The following is a 21,095-nucleotide window of genomic DNA, read 5'->3' as shown; positions in this document are numbered from 1 at the left end:
ACAATATAGGTCTTCCATTATTATAGCACTGTTGGGCAAACACCGTTTTCACTGTGGACCATTTATTTATAGTTTTACTCCTACAGTGTATACATATACAGATACACATAAAATTATATAATTATATACAGAAAACTAATTTATACACATATAATTTTAAATTATATGTACACACACACATATACATATATATAAGTGGTCATTCACATATGGACTTGTGTGTACAATTTATCTTTATTGTGATCTTATGAATATTTTTATAGCTGAAATTTATAATTAAGTGTACACTTTAACATCTTAAAGTGTGTATTTTTCTTAATAAATTTATAGTAAATCATTTTTAACATTTTAAAAATCAGCAAAAGTGCACAGAAATAAAAATTATCCATCACTGATGGATAATTTACCATCTTAAAACTTTTAAATTTACCTTGATTTTATTAATATACACACATTCACATAACCGAGAGCTGACCATATATGCAATTCTTCGCTCTTTTATGTTTCTCAACATTTCCAAGTTAGGATTTTCAACTTTATTCCTTAAAGTCACCATTTTTGGTAGACATCTAGTGTTACATATTTTGAGTGCAACATTGATATGCTTCACCATTTGCCCACCATGGACACCCCCGGGAGGGTAATGAGAAGCTGATACAGCTTCAACCCTTTTGTATTACACATAAATGACTCTGTACTTTTAGATCCTGACTTCTCCGACTGTGAAGTATGCAGGGATCCTGCAGGAACCTTGTGAAACGAGATCGGCATTCAGGAGGCCTGGCTGAAGTCTGATTTTCTGCATTTGTAACAAGCTCCTGGGTGAAGTGGAGGCTGCTGGTCCACGAATCAAATGTTGCGCACCAAAAAGTTAGAATACGCATCCAAATGATTTCCTTTTCAAATAGGCAATAATAACCCGTATACTCACTGCAATGCCCCAATATATTGAGCATGAGGCATGCCCCAAGCGTCGTGAGAACTTTATAGGTATTATTGACGTTACTTCTCTCAGGACCTCCTTCAGGTTAATATGTTTCCATTTTAAAATAAGGAAAATGAATCAGAGATATGTTATACAATTTATTCAGAATAAGTTCATAGATGGGGAGGGTGGCTATGTAATGAAGGGACATTGAAGAAACACTAAGAAATAGGGAAACATATAATAACAACAAATGTCACTCTCAGTGTATCATTCTACAGTGGTGATTGACAAACTTTTTCTGCAGAGGGCCAAATGGTAACATTTTAGGGTTTCTGAGTCTCTGTTGCAACTACTCAATCTGCAATGCATTGCAAAAGCTGCTATAGACAATTTATGAACATGTGGACAAGGTGGTGTTTCAGTAAAACTTTATTACAAAACTAGGGGCTGCTGGGTATGAATATAGTTTGCTGACTTCCTGTTCCATGGCAATCATTATGGTTAATTGTAGTGTTTTAGTGTTTTAGTGTGTGTGTGTGTGTGTGTGTGTGTGTGTTATAGGAGATACAGAGTAGTAATATTATTACACAGAAAATTAAAAATTCATAACAATTTAAAGTGTGTCTTATAGGGGCACCTGGGTGGCTCAGTTGGTTAAGGGTCCGACTTTTGGTTTGGGCTCAGGTCATGATTTCACAGCTCGTGGGTTCCAGCCCCACACTGGGCTCTGCATTGAAAGTGTGGAGCCTGCTCTGGATTCTCTCTCTCTCTCTCTCTCTCTCTCTCTTTCTCAATCTCTCTTGCCCCTCCCCATTTGTGCTTGCTCTCTCTCTGTTTCTCTCAAAATAAATAAATTAATTAAAAAATAAAGTGTGTTATATATACAGGTATATTCTATATTGTTACATAAACAATCTCATCATTAAATGTACAAAATCAATACAACAGTGACTGTTATGTATACATAATAAAAAGCTGTTTGTTACAATGTGCAAAATATCTAAAGGTACCAAGAGAATTAAAACTACCTTTCCAGGGACATCCACTGTTGAAACTTTGAAGAATTCCTTTGGGTTTGTTTTTTTAATGTATTTGAGAGCTTATTATATAAACCAGTTCCGTGACATTTCCCTTGCAATACATGGTTAATATGTTCAAGTTCACTAACAATTGATCAAAAATCATGTTTTAATGGGTCCATATTTTGTCACTTCCAAACCTCATAGATAATGTGCCCCTTCCCCTGAGTTTCATCACTATAATGTTTCCTGGTTGTTTTGTGTTGAAAAGTCAGGGTGGCTCTCCCTCCTGAGATCAGTCTCCGTGGGGCCACTTCAGGTGAATTCTGCCCTGCTCTTCTCATTATTAAGTGATATAATCTGTGTAAAGCATTTGACACAGATACAATAAGAGGCTAGGTACTTGTTTTCATCCCCTTCTTTCTGGAAACGGTTCACATTCTCTGACTCTATATTCCCCTCAGGGATCTTCCTACCGTTGCTTCTGTAGATGTGTTAGGGGACAGGTGAGACCCTTTGAGACCCAGGCCCCCCGGGTCCTCCAGCTGGGGACCCACCACTGTCAGGAATCATGCTGGACAGAAAGTGGGACACAAGATCCGGAGTTTGCCCCTGGGAAGGAAGACGTTCAGTTTCCGTGGCCTCTCTGCACGTGATAGAAGCACCTGATCCGTAGAATGAGAAACTGAATGAATGTGTTGTCATTATCTCAGGAAGCAGGGATAAAGTGCATGGCAATTATGTGGTCAGATGTTCACATTTACCAAAGGTACCAAAATTTTTGCCAAGTAAAGGTTTTTTTCTCATGGTTGACGGTGGACTCTAAAGAGGTGGGAGAGGAGCTGGAATTTTTTTTTTATTTTTTTTTTTTTAGAGAGCGAGAAACAGAGACAGAGCCTGAGTATGGCATGGACAGGGAGAGAGAGAGAGAGAGAGAGAGAGAGAGAGAGAGAATTTTAAGCAGGTTCCACGCCCAGCCTAGAACCCCATGCAAGACTTAATCTCAAGACCACAAGATCATGACTTGAGCCAAAATCAAGAGTCTGACGTTCAGTCAACTGAACCACCCAGATGCCCCGAGAGGGGGGTTTTACAGTTTACACATAACACGGTGTTTTGCCATTTTTTGAAAACTCAAAAACGTCCAGTTCCTAATCAAAGAATTCAGTTCCAGTAACCATGTTTCATTTGATTAATGTGTGAGGGACATTGCTTTTCTTTTCTTTACAGATGTAGGGAGTGTGTATTATCTATCTTTTTAACCATCTGATTCTTATTCAGGATCTTTCTGCTTCTTTGTAGAACCCTGGAGACCAAAGACTCAGAGGCATATCTGCTATGTTGGAGGCACGGGGTGTGCTCGAAGGCCTGTTCCAATGGAGCAGTGCTGGTTTTGTCCCACTATCGATCCCTGGATGTGGAGTGAGGTGCTGCTTCTGCCTCTAGGACATAGGACTTATACCTTGGTCTCTCCTCTTCCCCAGAGAGCTGGTTGCTTACTTCAGAGTTAATCGTTATTGCTTCCTTCAGGATGGCCTCAGACGCTAATAAAAGATGTACAGTTATTATCTCTGACAGATCATTCCACCTGTGAAGAACTGTAATGCCTGTGAATTAAATCAGAAAGTAAAAATGACAGGAAATATTTATGTCCTTTCCTCTCTTCATTCTGAGCCACCCGGGTGCTAGAAACCTCTGTCTCCACAGTGAATTAACAGACACATGGATTTTTCCCTGATCCATCCACCCTGTGTTTTCAGAGTTCCCAGACAGCTGAATCCAGCGGGAACCAGTGTCAAACTGCTTTCACGCGGACCGTCATTGCTGGTATCACGTGGGGCTCGCTGTGCGAGCAGAATCTACAACGTCTTCCTGCAAAGGTCAGGAACTACTGCAGAGGGAGAGGCTCCGGCTGGGCACCGGGCCGTGCGGCCTCTGTGGTTGCCCATGTGGAGAAGGATGTGGGTGGACCCAGACCCGAGCACGGTTCTTGTGCAGCTTCTCCTGGCAACTCTGGTGCTGTGGCTCCAGTCCCAGCAGGCACAGAAGTACACGGCCTCATCTTCTTGCTCTAAGAAATTTATTTTCAAGGTTGCAGTGGAAGTGTGAGCGTTTTTACTTGCCTCAAGTTTGTCGCTCTTCCCTCCTAAAGAAACTCGAACGGGGTGTGTTGAGACGAGTGTTAGATGTTCTATCTCCTGATCTGGCTTCTGCCGGTACCAGTGTATGGCTCTATTGATGACCTCAGCGGACATCTTGCACGATATGTGTGCACTCTTCCCCCTTGCTCTGGAAATTGATATTTCAGGTTGTTCCAGTTTCCCCTGCCCAAGGCCAACTGCAAGCCAAGAAGAGAAATCCCCATGAGCAAATGATATGGAAAAAGGCAACAATAAAGAATTTCTCAATTCTCTCCTGTAGACTGAAGTGACTGGGGGACACTCACAGGCCCGGAGAGATAAGAAGATGACGGCCTCCAGCAGTGACATCCCCCGGGCCAGGCTGGCTCCCCAGGGACAAGGTGAGAAGTGAGGTCCCCGTGAGCAGGACTGGGCAGGCCAGTGATAGGAGGGCGGAGCTGGTTCAGGATTTAGAAGAAGTGGTGGCTTAGAGAGTTTCCTAATCAACCACAGGTATGAGCAGTTCTGGGGTTTCCTGAGTCCCGTGATGCTGGGCAGATGGGGTAAGAGGGCCCCCAATCTGGAAAGAGATCCTGGTACCAATGTGTCTGTCTGGGGTGGGGCAGGATGGTTCTCACACCCCCTCAGCCATTCCCCCTGGGATCCCAAACCCCAGAGACATTGCCCAGAGACATGGGGCCATGCCTGCTGGGTTCACCCCCTGTGTGTATCTGCCTCTGATTTGCTGTTGACTCGCGACTCGGATGGGAAACCTGACCTTTACTCTTCTGTAACAACCACAACAACACAACAATCAGAGACTGAAATATGTCATCGATGATTTGAATACGCCATGTGAACAAGCACCAGAGTATCTTTGGGTCTTGTAAGTTAATTGTGATGTCACCAGGCAGATGAGGACTCAGAGAAATCAAATTTCATTTATAATCTGGGTGCCTCCAGGAAGGGAGTAAGCTGCAATTGCTGGGGGTCATGAGTCAGAGCAGTCTCTCGAACCAGCTTCTACTTGCCCTGGGCCTTGCCACTGTCTCATGAGCATGATGTCACATGTGGGATCATTTTCAAAGCAATGTTGTGTTTCAAACGTAATGGTAAGTGTTAAAATTAATGTACATCCAATGTCCATTGTGGACTTGCTTTTGTTAGGCATATTTCTGAAGGTTTTCCTGTATAATTTATGTAATCCTCTCCCCTGTCCCAGGAGATGGCTGTTGTGATTAATCTCCATGTCACAGATGAGGACATTAGCAGGTAGGGTCCTGTGGCAGACTGTCCTGAAAGGGAAATCTTCCAGATGTGTGCCCATTGTATTCCTTTACACGTGACTTCTTTTTTTTGTTTATTAATTTATTTTTGAGAGAGAGAGATAGAGAGACTGCACAGGGTAGGAGCAGAGAGAGAGGGAGACAGAATCCCAAACAAGCTCCCCACTGTCAGCGTAGAGCCCAACCAGGGCTCCAACTAACGAACCATGGGATCATGACCCAAGCCAAATCAAGAGTTTCTGCTTAACCGACTGAGCCACCCAGGCGCCCCAGCCATGGTTTCATGAGTGACACTCATACTGTCCTGCCCCAGCTTGGCTGGGTGTGGTGGCAGGTCTGGGACAACCCATAATCACCCACAAATGCCAGAGTATGTTCTTGTGAAGTTAACAAACACTAAGGGAATTCAAAGTGGCCCAATGTCGCAATTGAAACAGCATGGACTATGGATTTGGAAACACTTCTGTTCCTCTCTAAGCAACAATTCTTTCTTCCATGAATTAGGTTCATTTGCAGGATTTTTATGACGATCACATGAGCTCCTGGATGCACACAACATCTGGCTCATTATGTGGCAGCCAGCGGAGCGAATGGATATGAATTACATGCAGTTCTTTGCCAGCCTGAGCTTTTGACACTTCTGAAAATCTCTGGGGAATGAAACACTGCACCTTGCTTCTCTCTGAGATAATCAGACCATTTCAACATACCAAGTCTCCAAATAAGAATCCAGCCCAATAGGAAGTTAAGTGAAACCAGACATCTGGGGTACAGTTGGTAGCATCTGTGGGGGTACAATCGACAACCATCAGGCTGTCTTTTCTCTTTCCTCTGAGACTGAGGCATTGACCCGAGGAAGGTCACAGGATGTAGTGCAGGCTGAGGCTGAGGCCTAGTCAGGGCTGAGGTCTGGGCTTGGGGCCAGAGTTGTTGGGAGGGATGCGGTCACAGTCATGATTAGGGGTGTGTGTGATTATTAACTTGGTGTAATGGTAATGTAGGTTTCTGGGGGCCTTTCTACTAGGTCATCATGTCCTCTTCTACTTCTGCACGTTTTATATTAAGGACCAAAGCAGAACGGACAGAATTTTATGCACCTCGTGGTTGTGGTTCTTTGTTTGTAATTGATCTTGAACAAGGGTTTTTGATCCACAAATCCTGATTTGGTGTTGTCGGTTCCTGTGTGCATGAAAAGTGAAATCTGGATACACTGTAGTGAAAATATCATTTCCATTATTGAAACAAATATTTCTGTTGCTTCCATTATGTATATCCACTTGCAAATCTAAACAAAAGAACAGCATTTCAAGAAAAGCCAAGGTTATCAAGAAATAAAACATGAAATTTAAAAATTTTAAAGTATCACTCAACCAATCTGAAAAGTAGGGAAACAAATTCACATTCGCAGGTGAATCCTGCCTGCTCAGGCTGTCTGCCCACAAAGAAGGCTAAGGAGGAGCCAGGGACGCCGGAACAGGAAGAGGAGAGGGAGCCTCCAGGAGTGTGAGCACAGGAGAGGGGTGACTCGGAGCCCGATGCCAGATTGGACATTTCTGACAGTGTTCTAAATTGCCAGTAATATATGGGAATTTTATCCATATGTATATGATGCCAAAATAAGCAATCCATTTACAAAGGTGGAAGTTTCCCCCAGGATGGTTATTAGGAAGATTATTTTATCAAGAGGATTTTTTTATTTCAGTAGAAAAGTTGGCCCCATCGCAAGTCTGCGATGACCTGAAATCCCCTTTTGACTTTCTAGGTGACAGTCATCACTGGTCCCTCTGCCCATCTACCCCTTGGAACTCAGGTCAAAGGCTTCCATGACCCTTTGTACAGATCTTGACTCTGAATCTCTGGTGACCCCAGGGCCTGGGGAGTCCTTTTGTTTGTGTGAAGGTGGGAGGGCTGTCTCCTCATGTCCTCATCTGAATAAGAGACAGGTTGCAGTGATACTCCCAACTCTACCCTTTAGAGAAGGCTCCATAGAGTGTCTCCGGGGGTGTAGGCTTCTCTTATAGGCTGGATGTAGTTCAGGAGCCAAAGGTTGGAATTATCAATTTTTTGGTGCACTCAAATGTAATCAATCTCTTGATTTATTTATCTACTTCTTCATTATTGGTGTATAAAAATGCAACAGATTTCTGCATGTTGAGTTTTATATCCTGGGAGTTTGCTGAATTTAAATATTGGTTCTAGCAATTTTTTGGTGGAGTCTTTCAGGTTTTCTACACAGTATTATGTTGTCTGCAAATAGTGAAAGTTTGACTTCTTCCTTGCTGATTTGGATGCTTTTTATTTCTTTTTGGTTTCTGATTACTGAGGCTAAACTTCCAGTACTATGTTAAATAGTAATGGTGAGAGTGGACATCCTTGTCTTGTTCCTGAACATACGGGAAAGGCTCTCAGTTTTCCCCGTGAGGATGGTATTAGCTGTGGGTCTTTCATGTATGGCCTTTATGATGTTGAGGTATGTTCCATCTATCCATATATTTTGGAGGGTTTTTATCAATAATGGATGCTGTGTTTTCTCAAATGCTTTTTTCTACATCTATTGAGGGGATCGTATGATTTTCATCCTTTTTTTTTAATGCAATCTACACACTCTTTAAACAGGGCGTAGGCCATAAATAATAATGACAAGTACTATGGTTGTTGAACTCTTACTATGCGACAGGCATGGGTCTAAGTTCTTCGCATGTATTAACTCTATATATCTTCCAGCAACCCTCGAAGGTAGGAACACTTATACCCTTATAAGTGCTGGGGAGACTGAATCTCATAATGTCGAGCTGGGTAGTTGTATGTTTTCTGTGGGAGAAGAGGGTTTATAAAGGTGGAAGGGGCCACACTCCATCACAAATGTCTGAGCTTTACACAGTTAATCAATTAATGTTCTGGATAGAGGTCTCCAAACATTCTTGGTTCATTTTTGAATTTTTGCAATAGTGATTCCCTCCTTCATGAACCTCTTCTCTCCAAATTTGGGCACTATGACCTACTATCCCTCATAGGGTCTAATGCTCATGTTCTTATCACCAAGGTTATTTTGTTTCTGAGCAGCAATCAGGCTGTTACCAGTGGGACTGGGAGTGCATCCAGGAGCATTTCAAATACAGCAGACAAAGTGGTCAAAGCAATTCCAGTCACCATGATTGACCTGGAGGTCCTTTACTCTCTTGTCCATCCACCTACGAGGAATATGTCCGTACTTTCCAGTGGGCTGAGAGTGGGGGAGTGGAGCACCAAGGGCAGAAATCAAGGAGCACATCCTTGTGTTCCATCTTGATGCTTCTTTGCTCAATAAACAGCTTTTGTTATGCCTATCTTTCCTCGTAGAAAAATTCTGGGGACCCAGGAGTCAGAAAAAAATTGACTGCATAATAAAATTCTCTGCAGAAAATTCTCTGCTAATTGTCTCTAAATATACACCACAGGGATCAATTTAAATAACTCTGTGTGGCTCCCAGGGATGGAATATGCTTCATATTTTTAAAAAAAGAACGTAATCATTAAAAGGATGGTTAAATTCTCTATTTCTGTCCAACATGCCTGCTTCAAATGTTTTCATTGTTTTGCTTTGCTTTGCTCATCAGATTTTGTAATCAGACAGATCTGGACTCAGATTCCAACTTGCTCCTTATTATCAGGGAACTTAATTTATCAAAGTATCAAATTTATAAAATATCTATAAAATTGAGATGATGATAATAATTAATAGTTATCTCACAATATTGTTATTAGAATTACATAACAAAAAGTATATGAAGTACTTAACACAGCACGTAGTACATAAGGAATGCTCAATTAACATTAGCTATTAGTATACTTATATCAAAATATCACACTATATTTCTTCATTTTCATATGGAACTGAGCTTCTTTTTTATTTTTATTTTTAAAAATTTTTTAAATGTTTTTATTTATTTTTGAGACAGAGAGATACAGAGCATGAGCAGGGGAGAGGCAGAGAGAGAGGAAGACACAGAATCTGAAGCAGACTCCAGGCTCTGAGCTGTCAGCACAGAGCCCGATGCAGGGCTCGAACTCACAGACTGTGAGTTCGTGACCTGAGCTGAAGTCGGAGGCTTAACCGACTGAGCCACCCAGGTGCCCCGGAACTGAGCTTCTTGAGAATGAGTACACATTCAACTCTGTACACATAAACTAATTAATTCTTTGTTTTGGTTTGGATGAACAAAAAAAGTAGAGTCAAAGGTATCTGTTGACCCATCGACTGCAAATTCTATGGCTTTCAGAATATAACTTCAGATTTTTGGCAATCATTCTGGAACTTGAATTTACAAGTTAAAAAAAAGGCAACAGAACCACAGTAGGTTGGAATGATCAGGTTGTGACTGAAACAGTTAAATATAATTGACTCAAAAGTGACAAAACAAGTAGATTAAGAAACTACAGAAAAGATGGATCAGTTAAAACAAGTGTGGGAGGTGGATTTTGTTAACATTCTGAAAGTGACAGGCATTTCTCTAGTCTTAGTTATTTAATAAGAACTGGCATTGTTTCACTCCTGTACATTTGTTTATTGTATTAACATCCAGAACACAGAACTGGATACATCATAGTATCAGTTCATAAAACACTATAATTATTTATCTACACATGGATCTCTTTTATGTTATTTATTTTTTTTAATTTATATGTTGATAACTTACTGAAAATATCAATAAATCCATTATTTAACAGAAAGAAAAAAAACATTACAAATAATCTACATGCTCCTTTCTTAGTTTATCAAATAGAAAGGCACAGAATTTAATGATAATCTCTCAACACTTATCCAGTTTCCTGTTTTGTTACTGAAGGAACGGGGCACATCTTGTTCTGTTAGAGATGGGACCTTGGTGGCTTTGTGGAAACTGAAATGAAACAAACTAGATAAAATCTTCCCCCTACTCCCCAGTTTGTTCTACTAAGTTAGAACTAACATAACCCACTTATTTGACCATCTGCTTGATTTCTTCCTTTTGCTCCTCCAGACGGACTGTCCGCCTCCGGTTACCTTGTCCTGGGCATTACGAGGTGGACCCTTGTGGACCACATGGATGGGTTTCCTTATTCTCTGGTTGCTATTTGGAAGCAGTCAGTAGAAGCATCAGGAGGAGGCTGGGAGTTGGGAGCAGAGTGAGCTCAGGGTTCCCTCCCTGACGGTTAGGTTGGCTGCAGCATCCCCCGGGGCCCAACATATAAGGTCATCTACCCCAGTGACAGAGCTTTATGCTCAGGAAATAAAAGGTGCAGGTGGGAGTGGCCATTCCCTTTTATACCAATTAGCCCACTGGAGGAATCTGTTTCTTTTCTCCCAGGGCCCTGGATCCACAGGCTTGAAAATCTAGTGCTCAAGAAGGAATGCTCATGTCTGGTGACATGGTGATGATTTTTTAAACTTCAATTTTGATTTGCCACCATTAAAGAGAAATCAGAGCAAAGATGCCCATTAGTGGAATCCATAGGGGTTGGTCTCAGAGGGTCACAGAGTAGGGTGGGGAAAGTTGGGGGGGAACAGAAGGTTCCAGCAGAATCCACCCTTAATGTCCCTCAGTATCCACACTTGTTCTTTGACTGGGAGACAAATCCACGCCCCCAAAGAAGGGAACCCCCAGAGTCCTAATTGTAAGAGAATGAGGGAATCACCCTCCTGCAGCCCCTCATAAGACACTGGATTCAGACACGTGTCACCCAGGGGAAGGGGGTCACAACTCCGTCACCTGCACTGGCGCTGCTCCCACTGCCCTTCCGTGTCCCTGTCCCCTCCTGACATCCCTCTGTCTCCCTCGCTGTGTCCAGCTCTTTGCCTTTCTCATTTCCTGTTGCTGTCCGTCCCTCTGCGTCTTTGTCTCCACATCTCCCTTTCCAGCGGGGTCTCCTCCTTCTTTACTTCTCTCTATCTCTCCTCTGTCTCCTCCTGATCTCTCTCCCTCTCTCTGTTTCTCTCTACATGTCTCTTATTTGTCTCTGTGTTTCTGTCTCTGTTCATCTCTATCTACCACCTAGTTTCTATTTCTATCTCTCTCCCTTATCGACTTTACACACTCTCTCTCCCTCTACCTCTCCTTCCACAGTCACAGTAGCTACTTGAAATTCTTCGTTATTCTGACATCTGTGTATTTCCCTGTCTTCCGATGTCCACTTGCTGTCCTCTCAGCGCCCTCTTCATAGGAGCCTCTTTGTCCATCGTCCCTTCTTCTCTCTGCTTCTCTTCTCTGTCCCCTGGGGCCTGTGGGATGCAAGCCTGTGGTCTGTGCTAAGGGGGCAGGATGGGCCCAAGCTCACAAATGTACGTTTACTCCTTCAGTGTCTCTTGATGATCGCACCTGCCACATATCAAGTGATCAGAACGATAATGGCAGTGACAGAACTGTCCCCAACATTGCTGCCCTGGGGGACAAGGTCATCACATGCACATGAGTGCTTATATTTCTATCAGCTGGTTGTGAGGTGTTACCTAGTGATAGTGTGAGAAATAGTCTCTTTATCGTGATTTATTATAATGTCCTACGATTTCATGACCTCGTAATGGGTCTCTTTATGTTGTTTTGTGACCACAGTGAGGCAGGTCAGTAGTGTTCGTAACAAGCCATACCTCTCTGTATGGACTGGTTGGCCTCTGGCTGGTTTGTGTGGCCAAAGTGTCCTGGGTGAAGCTCACCTTAGCCAAAAGGAGAAGGGCGGGAGGAAGAAATGACTCCAAACATAGACTTGTTTCCTCCTCCCCATAGGGGGTGTTTCCTCCCTGTACAAGGCCACTGTGCTCTCAGGCTGCACATCAAAAGCACATTGGATCCACATGGAAAACTGAGATTGACATGGACTTGGAATCACTTCTCATGAGAGTGTCTTCATATTTTTCTAACCTCTCTAACTAAGCTATAATAACCAGATCTCAGAGTCACCCCTCTGTGGAGTCAGGCACTGAGAAGGTGCAGCAAGACGAGAGGGTTCGGTTGTATTAGGAAATGGGGAGGACAAATGAGGGGACCACCCCCAAGAGGGAGGGAAGGTGACTTTCTGCCCCCTCAAACCCTCCCCCCCTCACACACTTCCTGCACTTGCTGGAGGCCTTAACCTTGACCTGGGACTTCAGTAGAGGGTCCAGATGTTGTTTGGGCTCCTTCACAGACAGGCATGTCTTAAATATACATCTTCATCCACAAAAACAGAAGCTCATCGAGACAGAGGAAGATTTAGCAAATCTGAGAAACCAATTTACTTCCAGTCATTTAGACTTCCCTTTCATTAATCATTTTTGCCAATGCTATTATGTCACATAAAGTTGGAATTTTCAATTGAAAATGCATTTAATTCAGCTTAGACCTCCTCAGAGAGCTTTATCTTCCCCCCACACAGCAGGGCCTTTCTATTTGGGGCCAGAGAATCAGTAAATAGCTTTTCTTTTCTTCAATTTCTTTTCTTTCTTTTTTCTTTTTTTTTCTTTTGGTCAAGAAGTTGACTAACTTTATAAGAAGTTAGTGAACATAGTGATATATTTTTGGTATAATTTTGCTTTAATACAGAAATCAGTCACACAACTGTAGCAGTTAAACCTCCTCACTTTACAGATGAGAGAACAAAGGTCCAGGGAATCTGGTCCCCAAATCCCATATGGAGTCACTTTCAAGGAGAAGGGGAAGGCGGAGGGCCCGGGGTCTCGTCCAGGGCTGATGCGTGCACCTGCCCTGAGGATCATTTCCCCCACAGGAGAGTGAGTGCCAGGCATGGGTGAGGGTGCTGCGAAGTTAGCCACACTGTTTCCTGGGCTTCTGATCAAGGAGTCTCTCTCTCTGCACAGGAACCAGCTGTGGGCGGGGCGGTAACTTAGAAACTGGAGTCAGGAGCTGCCTTCCAGTCTCTGCTTGCACCCATTTTGTGCGGAATCCCCAGAGAGTCTCTCGGCCTTGAAATTATTTGCACGATAATTTATTCTTGCATTCTTCAGGGGATGTGGTCAGAATCTTAAAAGGCCATCCGTCACAGCTCTGTTCAATAGAAATAAGTGTAAGACAGAATTTGAGAGACAAATTAATAATTTCCTAACTGCTGTGTTATAAACAAAGTTAAAGAAATAATTCTGGGACAAATTTTATTTAGTGAATGATATTCAAAATAGTATTTCAGTGTGCAGTCAATATAGAAATTTTTAAGGATTTATTTCATCTTTTTTTTATAGTCTCCAGAATATGATTTGTATGCTACACAAGCAGCCCATCGTGGCATGGACTAGTGCACTGGCTACATTTCAAGTGCTCAGTAGCCACATGGGACTGGTGCCTGGTGCTCGTGGCTACTGCATTGAGCAGCTCAGATCCTGCTCCAGATGTTTCAGAAGCTCCACCCTGGACAATCTTTAGAAAAGTGTCTCTAGGTGGGCCCGGGAGGCTCAGTTTGCTAAGTGTCTGACTTTGGCTCAGATCATGATCTCATGGTTGGTGAGTTCGAGCTCCACCTAGGGCTCTGTGCTGATAGCTCAGAGTCCCTCTTGGGCTCTGCCCCTCCCCCAATCATACTCGGTCTCTCTCCCTCTCTCTCCCTCTTTCTCTCAAGAATAAATAAACATTTGGGGCACCTGGGTGGCTCAGTCGGTTAAGCGTCCGACTGTAGCTCATGATCTCGCGGTTCGTGAGTTTGAGCCTCGCATTGTTCTCTGTGCTGACAGCTCGGAGCCTGGAGTCTGCTTCAGATTCTGTGTGTCCCTCTCTCTCTGACCCTTCCTCTCTCTGTCTCTCTCTCAAAAATAAATAAACCTTAAAAAAAAAAGAATAAATAAACATTAAAAACAAAGTGCCTCCAGACTGGACAGCTCCCTCATTCTGCACCAGGCTGTCCACCAGGGGCTCCTTAGCCTCCTGGGTTATGTGCAGTGGACCCGCGGAGGGGGCGTGGGTGTCAGGGGTACTGACCGTTGACCCCAGGAAGCCCCAGGGACCCAGCAACCCTGGGAGGTCCGGGCCTGGAGCGCCCTGGGAGAGTGAGACTTTTTGCTCAGGGAGGAGAGCAGGGTGTGGGGCTGTGAGCTTCCCAGGCAGCACAGTAGTACACACCCTCATCGCTCTTCTGCAGCTTCTTCACTGACAGTTCACAGCTGTTGCTTTTCTTGCCTTTCTTGGCATCAATTTTGTCCACTTCCAAGCCCCCATACCTCTGCACATGTAACCTTGACATGTCCAGCATGAGGATCCTCTTGGGGTCAGTCCCCTCCTGGTGGAGGTACCAGTGGATGTAGCTGACGGAGGCTCTGGCTTGGCAGGACAGGGTGGCCGAGCTGCCTACACGCCCCACGGCCACAGCCTGCTGAGTCAGACTGATCGCTGCCACGCCACCTGCAAGGGGGACAGCGGTGAGACGGAGAAAGATAGGAGCCTCAGCTCACCCCACACCAGGGTCACCCCGCACCAGGGAAGGAGTCGGGACCTACCTGGAAACAGGAGGGCACACAGGAAGGCGAGGGGACCCAGCATGGTTCTGCTTCCCCGCTGGTGGGGAGAAGCCCAGGGTGACCTCCCAGCTGCACCTGCTGGATGGAGACTGACTGGATGGGTGGCAGAGGGCAGGTTAGGCTCTGAGCTCTGCTTCCCTGAGGCACCTGCAGGTACTGGTGAGAGGGAGGCGGGAGGGAGGAGGAAGGGAGGAGGGAGGGAGGAGCCGGAGGGCAGGGACAGGTCTGACCACAAGGGGGAGAGGGACCACCAGTGGTCAGGGTGCTAAGAAACACTGAAGAACTTTGGTGCAGTAAGAGCACCACTAATAATAGCAATTTTTGATTGGACATCGACTTTGTTTGAGCAGAGCACTAATAGGTTTCTGCTCAGTGTCTCTTCCAAGGCTGCATGCCTAAGGCGAATCAGGTGGGATGACAGCCGGGTCTGGCTGGAGACAAATCCCAAGCCTCAAATGGCCACTTGGCACTCACAGAGCAATGGGTGTGCGGCCTGCCTGGGGGGCAGGGACAAGCAGAGCAGCAATCCCCCCCTAAAAGGCACGGGGTTCCCGAGCAGGCACTGGAGCATTGTACCCAGAGGTAGCATCAGGAGATTAAATGCCCTGTGCAGTCGTGGGCGAGCTGTTTCTCCTCCTTTTCCTCATTTGTCAAAAGGGACCTCGTTTGTTTGCAGGCAGAGTGAACAGGAAATGTGAGCAAAGCGTGTAGCCTGTTCCAGGTGCATAGACAAGGCTCAGGAAATGTTGGGGACGGGTGTTTCACCTCAACACTGGACTATTGGCAGTAGTTTTCTGGGGAGTAGATGTTTTCTCATAGCATAGGATTAGTTTTGAAAAAAAGGGATGTTGGCTTGGGTGGGCACACCTGTGTGTGTGTGTGTGTGTGTGTGTGTGTGCATCCAAAGGAAGAAGCCTGCATTGACCCAGGGGCGGTGTAGACCAGGCGGTGGGACCAGGTCCTGCAGTCCCAGGGTCAGATCCTCAGAAATGCTAAAGGTGGTGCCTCGTGAAGGGGCAGCTGAGGAATGTGTCTGAAATGAAATTTTGAGAGATAAAGTTTGCATTGACTTCCAACTGAAACGAATATTCCTTTTCATTTATGGCAAGTATACCAAGGCTTCCTGGGTGTAGTTATGATAATTAGTTATACTCATTATAGCCTGACCTCCTGGAGGGCGAGGGCAGTGGGGACAGCCAGGAAAAGGACTTGGCTGGGCTGGAGGGCTGGGTCCTGCAGCACCCATGACCAGACCCAGCTCCCGTGCTCCTGTTCCTGGTAAAACTGGAGGGCAGACACGCTGAGCTATAACTGGGATTTAAGGCTCATGTGTCCCAAAATGCAGGTTGGGGTAGTGCTGAGTTGGTGAGGTGTTGACTGGAATATTCTGCTAAAAGAATATTCCAGGCCCATCATTCAGACCCTCAACAGGTGTCTAGGGCAGCTGTGCTTATTAAGTGTTAAGTGGAACTGAGAGTGACAATGGGGGAGACATCTGACCAACAAAACGGCAGGTGGAAAGAGTATCAATATAGAAGGTGAGCAGTGTGGGTGGTGACAAATTGGGTGACATTTTCTTCCTCCTTTCTCTATTTCCTAGATTTTTACTGATAGGAAAATCTTACTTTGGGGGAGAAAATCCACAACCTTCTCTTCTTTTATGAAAACAAATCTTATTTCACATGGTCAGCATTCAAAAATCTGTTTCTCTCAATGACTTTTACCATGTTTGTTCAAATACTGCTCAAACTAAAGGCCAAAAATTGTTGGCCATGACCATCCTTAGTGGGTAATGAAGTCTGTCTCCAACCTCCAGCCAAATACTCTCTTGGGTGTGTCAAATGGCAAAAGTGAAACAATTTAGTTTGTAGACTGTGATGTCCTTTATTGAAAGAAGAATAATCCATGGTTTGGGACGTTCAGTGCCTCACAAGCAGTGGACACCGTTCCCCAGGGATTTGGGCAAGAGGGAGTCTATAGAGCCTTAGAAGCAGCCAAGGGGGAACAGGCAGGATTAGGTGGGGTTCAGGGATCTCCCTACAAGGCTAGCAAGTCACTGAGGGAATAAGGAGAGAGCTTTTGGCTCAGGCTGATTGGCTGGGGTGCATATCTGATCCTATTTAGAACAGGGAAATCATTACAGATTCCTGGTGATGGGGACCAGCTGGCTGGGATATACTGTTTCTGGTCAAGGGCAGCATTGACAGGGACATGTAGCATTCAGTTGGTGAGGTGTTGTCCTGCTTGCTGACCTGGGACCCTGGGCAAGAGCGGCTCCATCCTGGGCCTGGAGATGTATGTCAGCAGGTGACCATTGTTCACCTTTCCTCTACTCTTCCTGCTGTGGAGTGTGCCTGCTCTTCTCTAAGTGGCACTAAAGGTCATATTTCTTAAAAGATGCTCATGTTTAAAGAAATAATAGGGAAAACTCTTCAGCAAGAGAGAAAGAGTAACCACCCTTATGTGGAGAGTGGAGGGTTCTGATCAGGACCCCACTGACTCCAGGAAGAGAGAAATTACGCTGCACTTGAGGGAGCAGGACGTCCTGTCCCCCCAGGTCATCCCGCTGCTGCCTGAATGAAGCTGCTCTGATGGCCCCAGACCTTAGCCCCAGGGGAGAGGCGGCTGGGTCACAGCAGGTGTGGACTCAGGCAGACCCTGTGCAGAGGGCCAGGTGCTGAAGCTTGGACCTGCTCGGTTAACCTCTGAGAGGCTGGCGTGCTCGCCTCACTTGGGGCAGCTCCCCTCCTCCCAGCAGAGAGTCTGAGATCTCGTCCAGTGTGACCGCTTCCCTTGGTCACGTGGAATAAAGGGATGCAGACATGAGGTCAACTTTCGGTGAATGGGACAAGCCCGAAAGCCCAAAAGAGGAAAGATATTTGTATATTTTGATAACTGGACTGTCCATAAAATATTCTTCCTTTTTTCTTCCACTTACATGTTTATAACACTTTGTGTTGAATCCACATTTTTTCTAAAATTTATTTCTCATTTGTTAGATTAATAATCCCATTTTTTAAAAACTAAATCATGGGTAGCATCCTGGACATTCATACTTTGCTACAGAATCACAGAACTTTAAACACTTCAAGCTGAAGAAGAAAACCCTCATTCCAGATGCCTCGTTGTTTCTCATCTTTAAAGATGAGAGAACAGCTCCCAAAAGCAGGTGATTCCTTCAGTATAACAAGATCATGAGCAGCTGAAGCAGGATTCGAACCCCCGTCCCTCCTCAGTACCGTGAACACATCACATTGAGTGGACCTGTCATTTCTAATTCAGTATCTACATCAGAGCACCCACTACATCTCAACGCTGGGACCAGGCCCTTTTTCAAACATAAACGTTACTTTCGTAACCCTTGAGAATTGTAAAATGCTGTGAGGCACGCATTAGTGTTCCCAGTCAACAGATGACGACTGTCAGGCTCCTTAAGACATTCCTCACATTGGACTTTGGAAAACAGCTGAGCAAATCTGATAATCATGGAACCAGCTTTATTAGAAGAAATTAGGATCAGTTATGTTGGTGTGCATTGGACCCTTCTCAAAGGTAAATGTGTGTGTGTGTGTGTGTGTGTGTGTGTGCACGCACTCAAAACAAATTAACTTGACAGAGAATTTCCTCCTCAAGTAAAAAAGCAGCCTCACAAAGGTTGTCAGATTTACAGGAAATTGCAAAATGCAATGCAATATTTGGACATAAACTACAATGATTTTGTTGTTTACCTGGAATTCAGGGAAATGTAAATCAAATCCACATTGAGCTGGCACCTCACACCTGATAGATGGCTGTAATCAAAAAGAGTACAATAACAGGTGTCATCGCAGAAGCTGGGAAGGGAGGAAGGGCAGGGACTCTGGCTGACCATCTTCTGCCCAGGGACCACGTGCAGGGGACACGAGGCTGTCACAGGAACAGCTCCAAGAGCCGACTGTCCCAGGCAAGTGTGAGTGTCTGCAGTCCGGGAAAATCCCTGCTGGGCCAGATGGGGCATGGTTTCAAAATTAAGAATGTATACCATGTATCACACTAGAGTGGAAGGGTAATTCTTAAAAAACCAAAACCAACAGGAGAAATCTCCTCCACCAGAATGTTACAGAAGCTATAAGCTACAGCACAAAAAAGAGCTCAGTATTGGCCTCAGAGTTTATTCATGAGCACAAGGTGCCCTAGAGGGGGTGAGGGGAAAGGGAGAGAATGAAAAAATCTTAAATTGCATCCTGTGGGCTTAGTGTTGTTAGTGGTGATTACAATTTGTTTATATTCATATTTTTAAATTCATGTTGAGAGTGTTACTTAGCAAGATGTCAGTATAAGGGGAAAGGCAAATATACAATTTTTAAGGATTAGCAAAACTGTGATCTATAATTGAATCCTCGTCTCTGAAAATTACTCCCTTTGAAGATATCCACTGAGAAAAGTGAAAGCCATAATAACCCGGAACTCTGAGCACTCCTGGCATCTATGCTGTGGGATCAAACACCATTTCTTACCACGAGCACCAGGGCTCAGGTGAGAAATGACTGAAACCAGAAATGACACAATAGTACAGAGTCACCACGTACGCGCCCGTCTCCATACAAACTATGTTTCAGGACAGCACAGAGCTGATGAACGACAGCTTCACTTCATGGGCTCAGGACCAGTATGTGAGAGAGAACTGGAGAAGGAGGGAATCGCCCTCCTGCAGCCCCTCATGAGACACTGGATTCGGACACGTGTCACCCGGGGGGGGGGGGTCACAGCTCCATCACCCGCACTGGCGCTGCTCCCACTGCCCTTCTGTGTCCCTGTCCCCTCCTGACGTCCCTCTGTCTCCCTCGCCATGTCCAGCTCTTTGCCTTTCTCATTTCCTGTTGCTGTCCGTCCCTCTGCATCTGTCTCCATGTCTCCCTTTCCAGCTGGCTCTCCTCCTTCTTTATTTCTCTCTATCTCTCCTCTGTCTCCTCTTGATCTCTCTCCCTCTCTCTCTGTTTCTCTCTACATGTCTCTTATCTGTGTCTGCGTATCTGCCTCCCTACATCTGTTTGGCCATCTCTAACACCCAGTTTCTATTTCTATTTCTCTCTCTCTCTTATTGACTTTCCACTCTCTCTCTCTCTACCTCTCCTTCAATGGTCACAGTAGCTACTTGAAATTCTTTGTTATTCTGACATCTGTGTATTTCCCTGTCTTCTGATGACCACTTCCTGTCCTCTCAGTGCCCTCTTCATAGGAGCCTCTTCTGTCCATTTTCCCTTCTCTCTGCTTCTCTTTTCTGTCCCCTGGGGCCTGTGGGATACAGGCCTGTGGTCTGTGCTAAGGGGGCAGGATGGGCCCAAGCTCACAAATGTACGTTTACTCCTTCAGTGTCTCCTGATGATCGCACCTGCCACATATCAAGTGATCAGAACGATGATGGCAGTGATAGAACTGTCCCCAACACTGCGGCCCTGGGGGACAAGGTCATCACATGCACACCTTGTATTTCTATCAGCTGGTTGTGAGGTGTTACCTAGTGACAGTGTGAAAAATAGTCTATCATGAATTATTAGAATGTCCTACGATATCATGACCTTGAAATGGGTCTCTCTGTGCTGTTTTGTGACCACAGTGACACAGATCAGTAGTGTTCATAATGACCACATGCCTCTGTATGGAGAGTACTTGGAGAAAGGCTTAGAAGATGCTATACATTTAATATACGTGTATGAGATACCATATGTTTTAGAATATTATTATCAGGGTGTCAATAACACTGAATTATATTCTGTGTTCCTTGCATAGAAGATTAGAAGAAACTGTCATGAACAGAATTCTCACGCAGTCTGGGCTGGGACATGGATGGGAACGTGACTTTATGCAAATCACTACTGAACACACTGGACTAAAACAGGGGCTGACAGTGGGGGAGAGAGGAAGCCTCACTAGGGCCCAGTTCACTCTTCCGGGCCCGGTGCTGCTGGGGCCTCCCGCAGCTTCCCAGAAAGCAACCCCATCCCCTGCTGGTGCCGGGGTGGGGCTGGGCCAGGGCACTTTCCAGAAGAGTTGAGGGCAGCCCGGAAACCTCAGCCAAAGCTCCACATCCTGCCTGCCTTTCCCACGGGCTCCGTGGCTGCCAGGTGCACGCGGCCTTCAGGGACCTGCCCGTTCAGACGCCTCCACGTGTGGCCAGCCTTCCAGACTCGCTTGTCTGGTGAGCGGTCCAGTCGTGGGGTCCAGCCGGGGGCCCCAGCTCTCTGGGAAGCTGATGCTGTGATCTGACACACGGTGGCTGAGGGGAGAGGTCCTTCTCAGCATGGAGCT

General features: G+C 45.2%; 1 gene segment (V, D, J or C); it reads right to left on the bottom strand.

Annotated features, from left to right (window-relative positions):
- Positions 1-14,985, bottom strand: part of LOC102953986 — a 37,550-nt gene extending 22,565 nt beyond the window's left edge. The window contains 2 exon segments of the C gene segment in view: positions 14,413-14,691; positions 14,787-14,985. Coding sequence covers positions 14,413-14,691; positions 14,787-14,829 — 322 coding nt within the window.
- Positions 14,986-21,095: the final 6,110 nt, after the last annotated feature.

Source organism: Panthera tigris, chromosome A2 (genome assembly GCF_018350195.1).
Source record: "Panthera tigris isolate Pti1 chromosome A2, P.tigris_Pti1_mat1.1, whole genome shotgun sequence".
Lineage (NCBI taxonomy): Eukaryota > Metazoa > Chordata > Mammalia > Carnivora > Felidae > Panthera > Panthera tigris.
The sequence above is the reverse complement of the archived record's forward strand: the minus strand, read 5'-3'. Positions and strand labels throughout refer to the sequence as shown.